The 14287-nt window shown below is 44.4% G+C and overlaps 1 protein-coding gene across 3 annotated transcripts in view; it reads right to left on the minus strand.

Annotated features, from left to right (window-relative positions):
• The window catches only part of LRP11 (LDL receptor related protein 11), a 45211-nt gene that overhangs the window by 11846 nt on the left and 19078 nt on the right, over positions 1 to 14287 (minus strand). For 2 of the 3 annotated variants that reach the window (XM_008963906.5, XM_003811513.6), the window contains exons 3-5: positions 12381 to 12522; positions 6741 to 6866; positions 5483 to 5695 (exon numbers count right to left, since the gene is read on the minus strand). In XM_008963906.5, the coding sequence (XP_008962154.2) occupies positions 5483 to 5695; positions 6741 to 6866; positions 12381 to 12522 (481 nt within the window). Of the gene's footprint in view, positions 1 to 5482; positions 5696 to 6740; positions 6867 to 11994; positions 12075 to 12380; positions 12523 to 14287 lie in introns of those variants that run through there. The other variant, XM_063605020.1, reaches the window with a different exon arrangement.

The raw sequence follows: 14287 nt of genomic DNA on the forward strand, positions 1-14287 counted from the left end.
TGGGTTCATGTAAAAAACTATGCAAATTCTTTCTGAATCTTCAGTTGTCAAAATTAAAGAGCACTTTCTTTCTTTAAAAAAATTTTTTTTAAACAGCATTTTCTTAAATGCCCTTATTCCCTGGGGAGAGGAAGATGGCGATGTAGGGAGGGATCAGGTATCAGGCAGCGGGCAGTGTGCATGGGAGACTTCAGAAGGCGCAGTTGCCCCGGACTCTAGGATTACCCAGGAACCTGGCCCTGCCTTCTGGGTAACTGAAATGTGAATTTCTGCTGTTTACATTCCATGAGGAATTCCCTATGATTTCCCAGTCTGCCTGATTCATTTTTCCTAGATTTCAGCATAAGGAACACCATAGAGAAATGCTTCACTTTCACACATCCAATCACAGGCTCTTGCCAGTGTGGCGAATCGAAACAAAACAAAACAATGACATCACTTGCTTCTGGAAATAGTTACTTTTGGTAATGATCCTTCTGGAAGAGTTACATGTCTTAGGAGACCATTTTTCCTTTCTTCTGAATGTATTATGTTTACTATGCATGGCGACACATTCACAGAGGGAACTGGCAGCTGGATGGAAGCTGTTTTCATTTCATTTCCAGCTGCCATAGAGCACGCAGGCATGATCCGGAAGAAATACTTTAACATGCCCAGGAATTCTCAAGTTTCAAAAAATCAGATTCCACGTGAATGTGGATGTAGCACCACTTTTCTAGCCCTTTGTAGGGCTGGAAACCAGATTTCTTTCCTCGGGGTAGCTTGGATACAAGAGGGTGGAATTGTTAATGAATGACATGGACCACACAGAGAACAGGCCCTACGGCTATGACCATGGTCAACAATCCAGCCATTGTGCCTTTACATGCTGAGCAAACACAGGCCACACTGGAGCTCTGTGCTCCTCCTGCCCGGTGGCTCAGAGTGTACTGAGCATGCATTCGCTGGTGTAACTGAATGTCTGCACGTACCTTCATTTTATCCTCAGTAACCTGTGTGGAATAAATCCCCAAAAGTGGGACAATTGGGTCAAGGCACACATAGTTTTGTTTTAGAGATGAGGTCTTACTCTGTCACCCAGGCTGGAGTACAGTGGTGGGATTACAGCTCACTGCAGCCTTGACCTCCCAAGCTCAAGCGATTCTCCCACCTCAGCCTTTCAAGTAGCTGGGATTACAGGTGAATACCACAAGCTGATTTCTGTAGTTTTTGTAGAGATGGGGTTTTGCCATGTTGCTAGGGCTGGTCTAGAACTCCTGGCCTTAAGCAATCCACCTGCCTTGGCCTTCCAAAGTGCTGGGATTACAGGTGTGAGCTGCTGCACCCGATCATATACATAGTTTTAAGCCTTCAGAAACTGGCCTCTGGAAGGACGTACTAATTGCATTGCTACCAGCAGAGTGTGAGACTTGTTTCTCTCTACTCTTAGAAACATTAATTATTATAATTCTTCATCATTGTCAATGTGACAGGTGAAAAACTACATCTCACTACTTTGCATGCTACACTGTTAGTATTAATCTTAGTATCTTGTTAACAAGTCTTCCATGAGCTAAGTCTTTTTTTTTTTTTTTTTTTTGAGACGGAGTCTCACTCTGTCACCTGGGCTGGAGTGCAGTGGTGCCTCTGTCACCTGGGCTGGAGTGCAGTGGCGCAATCTTGGCTCACTGCAACCTCCGCCTCCTGGGTTCAAGTGATTCTCCTGCCTCAGCCTCCTGAGTAGCTGGGATTACAGGTGCCTGACACTACGCCCAGCTAATTTTTTGTATTTTTAGTAGAGATGGGGTTTCACCATGTTGACCAGGCTGGTCTTGAACTGACCTCGTGATTTGCCTGCCTCGGCCTCCCAAAGTGCTGGGATTACAAGCATGAGCCACCGTGCCCAGCCGAGCTAAGTCTTATTTGTCCTCACCACATGTCTGTGCAGGAAGGAGGCAGCAGTGAATTTAACTCATTCATATTTATTGTACTAGCTGATGGTCTTCTTAAAACCCAGGCATGTGTCATGAACAACAATGTACTTTTTTTTTTTTTTTTGAGATGGAGTCTTGCTCTGTTGCTCAGGCTGGAGTGCAGTGGCGCAATCTCAGCTCACTGCAAGCTCTGCCTCCTGGGTTCACACCATTCTCCTGCCTCAGCCTCCTAAGTAGCTGGGACTACAGGCGCCCGCCACCATGCCTGGCTAATTTTTTGTATTTTTATTTTTATTTTTTTATTTTATTTTTGAGACGGAGTCTTGCTCTGTCGCCCAGGCTGGAGTGCAGTGGTGTGACCTTGGCTCACTGCAAGCTCCACCTCCCGGGTTCACGCCATTCTCCTGCCTCAGCCTCCCGAGTAGCTGGGACCACAGGTGCCTGCCACCACGTCCAGCTAATTTTTTGTAGTTTTAGTAGAGACAGCGTTTCACCATGTTAGCCAGGATGGTCTCGATCTCCTGACCTTGTGATCCGCCTGCCTCGGCCTCCCAAAGTGCTGGGATTACAAGCGTAAGCCACCATTCCTGGCCTTTGTATTTTTAGTAGAGATGGGGTTTCACCATGTTAACCAGGATGATCTCGATCTCCTGACCTCATGATCCGCCCACCTCGGCCTCCCAAAGTGCTGAGATTACAGGCGTGAGCCACCGTGCCTGGCCAATAATGCACTTTTAAATCTACTTATGGGTCTTTAACTTACATGAAATCAGAGGCTGAGGACTCTAGTCTGGTGGTCTTAGGGACAGCAGAGGGGGAGGGCAGGGACAGCTACTGTCTGAACAGAAACTACAGGATGTGAGGGCTCTTTCTAACATTTTCAGAGTTTTGTTTTTTTCTTCCCACTTTCTTCACCCCAGGACTTTCAAAAAGTGTGTTTTTGATGAATAGTTAATAATACATGAAAATGCTCATGAGTAAGAAAAGTTTTATAAAAGCATTATCCTGCTTTTGTTAAAAATGAATAAATATGTATATGTGTATGAATAGAAGTAACCAGAAGAAAATGCGACAAAATTTTAATGGTGAGTTTTGCTAGATGCTTTTAACTTTCTTTGTATTTTTCTATATTTTCTACAGCAAATCCATATTATTTTAATAATTAGAAAAAACCCTAATATAATAACTGTACATCTAATCTCTCTGCATCTGTGAAAGACCATTCTTTACATCTTCATAACCAAATCCAAAGGCTGATTATCAAAAAGCAAAAGGAGAGATCATAAATAGATTGGAAATTGGGTGCTGACTCCCATCAGCCGCAGGTGGCAGCCTGGAGCATTATTTTCTTTTTTTTCCCTCCAACTTCTAAGTTCCGGGGTACATGTGTAGGATGTGCAGGTTTGTTACACAGGTAAACGTGTCATGGTGGTTTGCTGCACAGATCATCCCATCCCTAGGTATTAAGCCCAGCATCCATTAGCTGTTCTTCCTGATGCTCCCCCTCCCCCTACCTCCCACCCTCTGACAGGGCCCAGTGTGTGTTGTTTCCCTCCATATGTTCATGTGTTCTCATCATTCGGCTTCCATTTCTAATGTGAGGACATGCAGTATTTGGTTTTGTGTTCCTGCGTTAGTTTGCTGAGAATAATGGCTTCTAGCCTGGAGCACTATTTTCAAAAGGATTCTGAGCTAAGTCCACATTCCCCATGGGACAGTGCTGGGACCAATGAGTAACACCTAGCATGGGTAAGGGCTCATGGGGTAAAGTATGAATGTCAGCCTATTTATCATTCCTCAGTGCTGGACAGCACCTTGGAGGACATCTGGTTGAAGTCCCTTATTAACAGATGAGGCAACTGAGGTCCAGAGATATGAAGTGACTTATTCAAGGTTCTAAAGGTAGAGCCAAGACCTGGGCTTTGGTCTCGACTCTACTTTCAGCTAATTTGTTCATGCTCACGTGGTTCTCTCCACCACAGTAATGTGGTAGGAATTCATCCATCCTGGCCTCTGATAACACAGATCTCTCCATAAACTCTTCACCCCTTCGGCAGTCCTGCCAAAGATGCCTGGTCTGCCCAACTCTGTTTCTTAGATTGTGATGCTCTTCTCCATACAAACTATCTTAAGCAGAGAAAACCCACTAAAACCACATCCAAAGGCTTGCATGTAGTGACCGATTTTACCAGTAGGTGGCAGTACCAACCAGGAATGGACCAAAAAAGCAGACACTTGGCAGCATTCTTAACCAAAACTCAGAAAGAAAAGCCCCTGATAGAATGCAATGTTTTGCAGACATATTTTTATGGAGGCACTTAAAATCTACAAGGCACATAAACAAGAGTGGAAGGAAATATAACAAATATTAAAAGCAGTTTTCAAAAGAGGTGGTATTTTAAATTCACTTTCCTTCTTAAATTATTTTGCATCTTCCGTATCTTGTACAATGAACAAAAATTTTTCTTAATAAACTTACTAAAATCATGTCAGGTTATTTCAATACAACTTATGCAGAGTCTTAAAAGACATTACAAAAGCTTTTGGAAATGTGATAATCTCTATTTCTGTCTCATGTCACATAATCATGCAAATAATAAGTGTGTAAAAAATGATGGAATCCTGTAATACTTATTGATTGACTGATTGAGACAAGGTCTCACTATGTTGCCCAGGCTGGTCTCAAACTCTTGGCCTCAAGCAATTCTTCTGCCTCAGCCTCCAGAGTAGCTGGGATTATAGGTGAGTCACTGCATCTGGCTAAATTCTGTAATGCTTTAGTCATGTTAATGTATTTTAGGCCAGGTGCAGTGACTCACACCTATAATCCTAGCACTTTGGGAGGCCAGCCAAGGTGGGCAGATTGCTTGAGCCCAAGAGTTCAAGACCAGCCTGGGCAACATGGCAAAACCTTGTTTCTATAAAAAATACAAAAATTAGTCAGGCATGGTGGTCCCAGCTACTACGCCTATAGTCCCAGCTACTCAGGAGGCTGAGATGGGAGGATCATGTGAGTTTGGGAGGTTGAGGCTGCAGTGAGCTGTGATCGCGTCACTGTACTCCAGCCTGGGAAACAGAGTGAGACCCTGTCTCAAAAAAAAAAAAATAAATCTCATTAGCCTTACTTTTTTTAGTGATAGATTTAGTTAAATTGGAGGCATAATGTTGAATTACTAGCACATGCATCTCTTTCAAGACAACTTGTTTAAATGTTCACTTGCTTGGGTGAAGAGGATTTACACAAATACATAATGGTTATGCTGTTTCATCTCAAAACAACCTAAAATTTAACACTTTGGGTATTGGTTTATGTAAGCTAAGTGTTAATGTATTTACAAATAAATGTATTGGTATCTCTGGAGTAGGTATATGAGTGTATTTAGTAAGTGTCCCTTACTACAAATTAGTGCAAATGTCAAGATTTCCCCCCGCCTTTCTGGCCAAATTCTTAATTTTAACTCTTATTTCAAGATACTTCCTTAACACTCTTCAAACATAAACTTAATTGTGAGCCAAGTTTCGCTACAGAAAACAAGGTTCTTCATTGAGAACCCACCGTGAATCCTTACCTGGCATCACAGGAATGATTTGACTCTCTGGTCCCCAAAAGGCGGAATGATTCCTCTTCTCTGTGTTTGATAATGCAGGTGGCTTGTTTGGGGCAGTGGCTTTCTGAGACTTTTCCACCAAGGAGTCACCCCCTGCATCTTCACTCGGCCCTGTGGTTCTTGGCAGGGCAGGACTAGCTGCCGTGTGGGTTACCATCTTGCGGTCCAGGCCCACTGAAGTGTGGAAGAGCTACTGTTAGTTGCTGGATTTCTTTTCTGAGCTTTAATACTAAAAACACTACATCTGCAGCTGATTTAAAATCACGGATATTTGGATATGACAGCCCACTCATCTAAGACATGTCAGAGGACCATAAAAATCTATTCTCACATTTTCAAATGGGTAATCTGTTCTTTCTTCTTCCAATAGTCAGCTTTCCAAATGTTACACATAAAGAAATGGACGGGGCCCAGCACGGTGGCTCATGCCTGTAATCCTAGCACCTTGGGAGGCAGAAGTAGGCAATCACTTGAGCCCACGAGTTTGTGACCAGCCTGGGCAACAAGGCAAAACCCCATCTCTACAAAAAATTAACAAAAATTAGCTGGGCATGGTGGTACATGCCCGCAGTCCCAGCTACTGGGGAGGCTGAGGTGGGAGAAACACCTAAGGCTGGGGAAGTCGAGGCTGCAGTGAGCCATGATTATGCCACTGCACTCCAGCCTGGGTGACAGAGTGAGAACTGGTCTCATAAAAAAAAGAAAGAAAAGAAAAAAAAAAAGAAATGGACAAAGACTAAACGTAAACTTAAGGTTTTGAGACTCTTCGTCCTTCCTCAAATCCATACTTCATTACATTTTCTTCAGTTTTTCTTCTTTCTTACAGGGTATTTCTATGTGTATGATATTATAAGACTGATTTATAGCTCTGACTTAGCCACACCCTGGTGTATCGTAAATTTTCTTTAAAAAATTATCAAAACAAAGCATCAAATCACTTCAGTTTTTAAGAAAGCACATGACATGCAGCATTTTTAGGATAGAAAGAACCTGGAAAATTGAAAAAAATTAAAAACATAAGCAATACTGAAAATTTGACATTTGAGACTTAGACTAGAGACATATTGAATTCTCATTTAAGGCATAGCTTTTACATGTAAAGTTATAACTAAAATCAAGCAGGGGAAGGACACTGTGTTTGCATTTCATTCTCAGAACACAGACCTCCCAACTCCATCCCTTCCAGCCACTGCCTAGCAATGTGACATAGCCAACTCACGATTCTGGCAGAAGTCTTCATCAGACCCATCAGGACACTGCTGCACTCCATCGCAGGCGAGCGTGATGTCAATGCAGCAGCCATCGTCACAGAAGAAGTGGTAGCGCGAGCAAGTGTGCAAACATCCTATTTGTAAACAAATCTCAAGTCACACGAGTGCAGAAGTTCAGACTCTCAAGATGGGGATGACAAAGGGGAGTCTGTGGGGATGATAAAATGCACTTCGGGGAAGAGATGCAAATAATGAGGCAAACCTAACAATTCCAGCAACAGGTTCTGGAGAGGTTGGAGGGCTCTTTTTGAGCCTCCCGACTTAATTCTTCAGACTCCTCAGGGGCTGTTGGTCTGAGGGCTGTTCTCCATGCTTGCCTTGCCAGGAGGTGGCACACAGAAGCAACAGCCCAGGTCTCTCTCTACCCTCGATTCCCCGCCTCAGCTGTCTCCCTCTTCATTCATTCATTCATAGAAGCCATTGTTGGAACCTCTTCTGGCTGTCGATTGCTCTGCAGGAGGGCACCTAATACCATCCCATCCCCTGGATGGCAGTTGGCTATGTTTTAACAGAGGTACCATTTATTTATTTACTTACTTACTTAAGACAAGGTCTCACTCTGTCACCCAGGCTGAAGTGCAGTGGCACAATCTTGGCTCACTGCAACCTCCGCCTCCCGGGTTCAAGAGATTCTCTTGCCTCAGCCTCTGGAGTAGCTGGGACTACAGACATGCACCACCACACCCGGTTAATTTTTGTGTTTTTTGGTAGAGATGGGATTTCACCTTGTTGGCCAGGCTGGTCTCGAACTCCTGACCTCAACTGATCCACCTGCCTCGGCCTCCCAAAGTGCTGGGATTACAGGTGTTAGCCACCGTGCCTGGCCCAGAGGTACTATTTTACATATGCTATGTCTTACATTCTTGTCTCCTAAGTAATACTTTTCACTGAGATTAAGTTTTTACTATTGAATCCTATTTGTTGATTATCATAACATCCCTGGTACTGTAGAGAATAAGCAAAATTTAGTTATGGGCTGGCATGAATTTAGTTTCATGAAATAATGACATTGGCCGGGCACGGTGGCTCACACCTGTAATCCCAGCACTTTGGGAAGCTAAGGCAGGTGGATCACAAGGTCAGGAGATCAAGACCATCCTGGCTAACACAGTGAAACCCCGTCTCTACTAAAAATACAAAAAATTAGCCGGGCTTGGTGGCATGCACCTGTAGTCCCAGGTACTCGGGAGGCTGAGACAGGAGAATCACTTGAGTCTGGGAGGCAGAGGTTGCAGTGAGCCGAGATTGTGACACTGCACTCCAGCCTGGGCGACAGAGGGAGACTCTGTCTCAAAAAAAAAAAAAAAAAAAAAAAAAAAGAAATAATGACATTTCTCCCTTCTGGAGTTCTTAGGAGCTTTTAATTTGCAGTGCAATTCATAGGAGCTACAAATATTTTCCTGAAATGCATTTTCCCTCTCCCTTGATTAAGCCAACTTTATTAGACTTAGCCAGAGGAGAACCGGGTGACTATCTGGTACTGGAAACATGGACTAAGGCACAAGGCTAGAAGCAGGTCACAGGAGCTCCACAGTTTTACAGGGACAGAGTGGACTAGACAATTCTCTCAGGAACATGGGGAAGTGGCAGATTATATGATATTCCTTCAAAACCAAATGGCTGAGCACAGTTCACAAACCCAAGTGAAATCTTGGACATACACTTGGTTTTTTTTTTTGTAGATACAGGGTGTCACTATGTTGCCCAGGCTGGTCTTGAACTACTGGACTCAAGCAATCCTCCTGCCTCGGCCTCCCAAAGTGCTGAGATTACAGGTGTAAGCCACTGCACCCGGCCTTGGACACATCTTTTATTGAAACGTGGTTAAATCAAGAGGTTGGAAAAGGAGTCTATCTTGGTGTGAGGCAATTTGAAGATATATTGATCCAGGAGGAAGAGAGGTTAAAGAAAATAAATGCTGATAGAAGCTCCTGCGGAAGAAGAGGAAGTAAAGAGCCTGCAGTTATGACTGAGAACATAGGCCTGAAGGAGAGTCAGCTCCGGCCACTGGGAAGAAGCAGGGAGAGGAGGTGGGGGACACGCTGGATATCAAGCAGGATACAGTTCCTCGTCAGGTTTCTTAAATTCATGGCATGAAAATCCCAAATATCTCAAGGTTTTATTTATTCCTTGGTGATTTTGGAGATGGATCCATATTTGTAAATTTTCTATCTATTTTTGGATTAGCAGCCTCCAAACTTTTTTGATCATGCATCCTGATCAATAATATAATGTTGAACAGGCATCTCCAGTTTATTTATTTATCTATTTATTTGAGACGGAGTCTCGCTGTGTCGCCCAGGCTGGAGTGCGGTGGCACAATCTCAGCTCACTGCAGCCTCCAGCTCCCAGGCTCAACTGACTCTCATGTCTCAGCCTCCTGAGTAGCTGGGATTACAGGGGTGTCCCACCACATCCGGCTAGTCCGGTTTATTTATAAATAATACGTGCATACTACTGTACTAACATGGGGTGTATCTTATAAAATATACTCAAATTTTAAGGAAAAAAATTAAAAATCAGCAAAAATATAAACTCTGCTATCTTCTTTCTCACCCTAAAAATGTCTTGAACAACTCAGGGGCATCCTGTTTGGAGACTGCTGAGTTAGATCATGTTGGAAGAGCTTGCTGGCTTGCTGTTTGATCATTTTTCTAAGCATGAAAAATGTTCAAAATGTCAACTTATTAAAAATTGAACCAAGTTATGATCATATAAGCAGGGTACCTGCTCATCTGTCTACCTCAGCTGGTGTCACCCTTGGTTACCATAACATCTGGGTCATTCATTGCAAGACCAATACATACAATGGAGGGGAGGGAAACACTTGTCTCTTCTACCTCTATTTTCCAATGTCTCTCTGTGGTGTTTTATTAACTTTAATTCATAGCATGTTATTCCAATATAACCACTAAGTGATTCTAGACAGCAGTTAGTACTACACCAATTCCTTTTTATTTTCCATATAAAGTTACCCACACAAGACCTATACTCAAGCGGCCACTGAGTAATCAAAAATGATTCACACACCACTCTCTGCTACTTCAAATACAGTTTATTATCATCTTGGAGAAGGGCCAGAAATTTACAGCTGGCAATTTACCTCTGGAGCCCGGAAAGCTGCCTGAGGAAATAAACCAGGGCAAACAAGTGGCCGGTGAGGTGCTGGCCATCTGCTCATATCAGTGCAGGCCCTTCCTCCCTCCCAGGCACTTCAGCTGTACAAGAGCAATCCTTTTCTGATTTCTGTGGGGGATGACAGGGTATCTGTGTCTTTTTCCCAAGAGTCCTTTCCTCCCAGAGTCAGCACTTGACTCAGACCCTGTCCAGGTGAGTCTTGGTACCCAGGGGGAAAGCCCTCTAGAGGGCGCCCAGTTCTACAGAAGTGAGCCATCCCTGCTGGAGACAATGTCATGTCTCCACTGGTCCTGGTGGCCAAGGGACCAACGATGTTTTGAGTAGCTGCCCAGCAAAGGGACTCAACAATGTTTTGAGTAGCTGGCTGGCTCTCCTGTCCAGCTGCAATGAATTAGCAGGGCTGACGGAATCCGGGCTGAGCTGGACAGACTGTTTACTCGCTATCACTGGTGACCTCACAGTGCTGGCATGGGCTGGAGTTTGATGCCTGTCCTGTCTGTGAATGGTTACCCTGCTTCCTTACAGTAAGCTTAACCCCTGGCTGGACAGGTTGTCATCAGCCAAACAAATTTTTAATGCCGCCTATGAAAATTATCAGAGTTGACAAGTCCTTAGGATCCTAAAATCTCTAACTCCTTAGAAAGTTTCATTTCCAGTATGCATACTAACCTCAGTTTTTGATAGAAGGCTAGATCCAATATAGTACAAGTAAATCACAGTCCTGTTCCAACTCTTTTATCCTCATTCTGCACTCTGCTGGCTTAATTACCATCTGGATCCTGAGTATTGAATACTGAGAATTCAAAAATATCACAGACTTACTGCAAGTTTACCAGAGTCAGGGACCACCAGTGCACCACTCTATCCCCAGTGCCTGGCAAGGTCCCTGCACACTGCATACACTAAGAAAATACACGATGACCGAGTAACAGGATATTTAAATGTACAAGACCTTAGCACCTCTCCAGAAGTGAACTGTGTGTGTGGTGAGGGGTTCCCTCTACAATACTACAATATCTTTAGTGTCGCTAAGTTCCATGCAATGGATATTTTTAAAAATTTGATGACCTAATCTTTCTTAGACATGTAGACGTTGGGCTGGGCGTGGTGGTTCACGCCTGTAGTCTAAGTGCTTCGGGAGGCTGAGGCGGGTGGATCACCTGAGGTCAGGAATTCGAGGCCAGGTTGGCCAATATGGTGAAACCCTGTCTCTACTAAAAATACAAAATTAGCAGGGCGTGGTGGTGCACACCTGTAGTCCCAGCTACTTGGGAGGCTGAGGCAGGAGAATCACTTGAACCCAGGAGGCAGAGGTTGCAGTGAGCCGAGACTGCACCACTGCACTCCCACTCCAGCCTAGGCAACAAGAGCAAAACTCCCTCTCAAAAAAAAAATGTAGATGTTTAGAAAAGTAAGAAACATAGATGAATGAAATAAGTTTTACATTGTTACATTGTACAACAGAATGTGAGAACCATCATATGTATTTAAAGTTATATTATTAATATAACTATGCATCTGTGTAAAGTGTCTATGAAAATGTGTAGGTAGCACTTTCAAATTGACGGGTCCTTTGCGTATTTCAATTAATTTTAACCGTACTCCTTAGCTGCACTCTTTTTCTCTTTCTAAAATTTTTGAAGTGACTTATTGTATCAGCAATTGATTACACCCAAGAGCCAAGTCTTTCTTCAATCCTGTGGTATGCCTTTTCCTTGTTTTTTTAATATGTATTTTTAATTGACAAAAAAGGAGAGTATATATTTATGAGGCACAATGTGATGTTTTGATATATGTTTGCATTGTGGAATGATTACATCAAGCTAATTGACACATCTATCTTCTCCCCTACTTGTAATCTTTTTGTGATGACAACATTTAAAACCTACTGTTTTAGCAATTTTGAAACAGACAATACATTATCATTAACTATAGTCACCATGCTGTACAACAGATCACCAGAACCTGTTCCTCCGGTCTCAGTGACACTTTGTACCCTTTGACCAGCATCTCTCCTTTCCCAGTCCGTCCCCCGCACAGCCTCCAGTAACTGCCATTCCACTCTCTGCTTCCACGAGTTCAACTGGTTTCACTAAACTCCTTAGCTTCCCTCTTGGAACAGATGCAGCAAATGGACCATCCATCTGTAAACAAAGTCCTCTCCCAGAATAGCCAGGCAATTGTCTTTGACGAAATCAAGTCAAGAGGAGCGGGAGAATCTCTTCTCATCCCCTGGAGTGCTCCCTCCACCCCAACCCAGTAGCACCGGCTAAGCCCAAAACAGAAGAGAGCCTGCTTTTGTTATTGTGTTTTTAGCAAAGACTCTCTCATTCAGCAATAACCATAAATAAAATGGAAGAGCCCATGGAGTGCAGAGCCAGAGGACAAAGCGCCAACCCGACATTGCCTTCCACAAGCAGTGGGAAGCGAGGGAAGGACTTTCTTCTCACCTCCTGTGGAGTAGGCCGCGCGAAGCACTGTCACTGACACGTTGTCAGAGCTTCTCTGCCCGGCAGTGTCCGTCACGGTCAGCTGGAACGTGTAGGTTCCCTCCTGTAGGTGGGACAGCTTCAGGGTTCCCGATTGAGGCACCTGCCACACAGATGGGACACATCACGTCGAGCAGCAGACCTGAGCTCCGAGCCCAACATCATCCTCAACCGAAAGTCCATGTCCTCAGAGCAGCCCCAGGACCTGCCTCTGCACTCCAGCCCAAGGCTGCTGAACTACATCACACACTGTTGGCAGCTGGCCCACCTTGAACTCATAAGTTCTAGTTTATTTAGGTGGCCAAGGCCTTGACTGACAATCCCTTCACTTGTCTGCAGCAGTTGCTGCTCCAAACCTGCACCTCATCCCCAGCCTCACGCTCAGGATCCAGGCCCTGCCGTCTCAGCAGGGGGACTCATCAGCTTCAGGGAGAAAATCAGGACCATGACTAGGGCTCCACCACCCACCTCCTCCTGGTACCCTACCTGTACCCACTGTCACCTCCTTCTGACAGCCAGCAGGGAGGAGCTGTCCCTCCTGTGTTCCAGGCCAACCCCTCCTTCTAGTCCTTGCCCCCTTTCTTTCTAGGACCTTTAGAACACTGACAAATTGACTCATTTCTCTTTCAAATGGCTCTGCTATTACTATGCTCAAGTTTCTCTCATCCTAAGAAACAAACAAAACAACAAATAAAAAAAATTCCCTGAGCTCCAAGGGCTCACCAGCCACAGCCCCGCTTCCTTCCCATCTCCACTTGGCTCCCTGAAAGGCCTGGCTGTGCCGTGCTTGCTGTTTCTGTTTGCTCACTTCCCATTTAGTCTTCGCCCACCCAATGTAGCTGCTTTCCCCACCATCCCCCTGAAACAGTGCTGGCAAAACTCACTAACTGACCTAGCAAAAGTCACCTAGGTGTCAAGACCAACAATACTATTTTTAAAAAATCCATGCTTGGTTGGGCACGCTGGCTCATGCCTGTAATCCCAGCACTTTGGGAGGTCAAGGCGGGCAGATGATGAGGTCAGGAGATGGAGACCATCTTGGCCAACATGGTGAGACCCCATCTCTACTAAAAATACAAAAATCAGCTGGGCATGGTGGCGTGTGCCTGTAGTCCCAGGTACTCGGGAGGCTGAGGCAGGAGAATCGCTTAAAACTGGGAGACAGAGGTTGTAGTGTGCCAAGATCACCCACTGCACTCCAACCTGCTGACAGAGCAAGACTCCATCTCAAAAAAAAAAAAAATCCATGTTTAACTGGCCCTCTTACTGTATCTGGCCATGCTGGCCACTTTGGCTGTTTGAAAACCCCTGCTTCCTTGGCCTCCTTTTCTATCCAAGTTCCCCCAGTCATTCATTGCAGAGGCCCTCCTGGGCTTCAGTTCTGATCACTCCCTAACCCAGGGCTCCATGCTTGCCCTCTGCTCTCCCAACATTCACAGGCAGCTTGCTGAGCATGCTGGAGCAACAGCTTCTGAAGCTCAGCTCTGTGGTGGGATTTTGGGAGTCACTGCTGGACAGTCAGCCTGAAGACTGTTTTTCCAGCTCTCCTAATGATTCTATTACCTATTTAATATTCTATTTTAAAAAATTCCTTTCTGCTTAAATGAACTAGTGTGGATATTGTCCTCTGCAGAATGCTGACCATTCGACATTCTATTACATTGATGCGTTAATAATGGACTTTGGAAATTACAGAGGATGGGATTGTACTATTATAAGAACTATCTGCTTGTTTTTAATTAGGAAATCCTAGAATTTGGACTGACTTAGGCTTAGAGGATTTGTCAACATTACATATACACACCCACAGGATGCTTTACAATCATTTAGACATAATGAGATTACCGTGGTTGTCATATGTTATGCCA

The sequence above is a fragment of the Pan paniscus genome, chromosome 5 (genome assembly GCF_029289425.2).
Source record: "Pan paniscus chromosome 5, NHGRI_mPanPan1-v2.0_pri, whole genome shotgun sequence".
Lineage (NCBI taxonomy): Eukaryota > Metazoa > Chordata > Mammalia > Primates > Hominidae > Pan > Pan paniscus.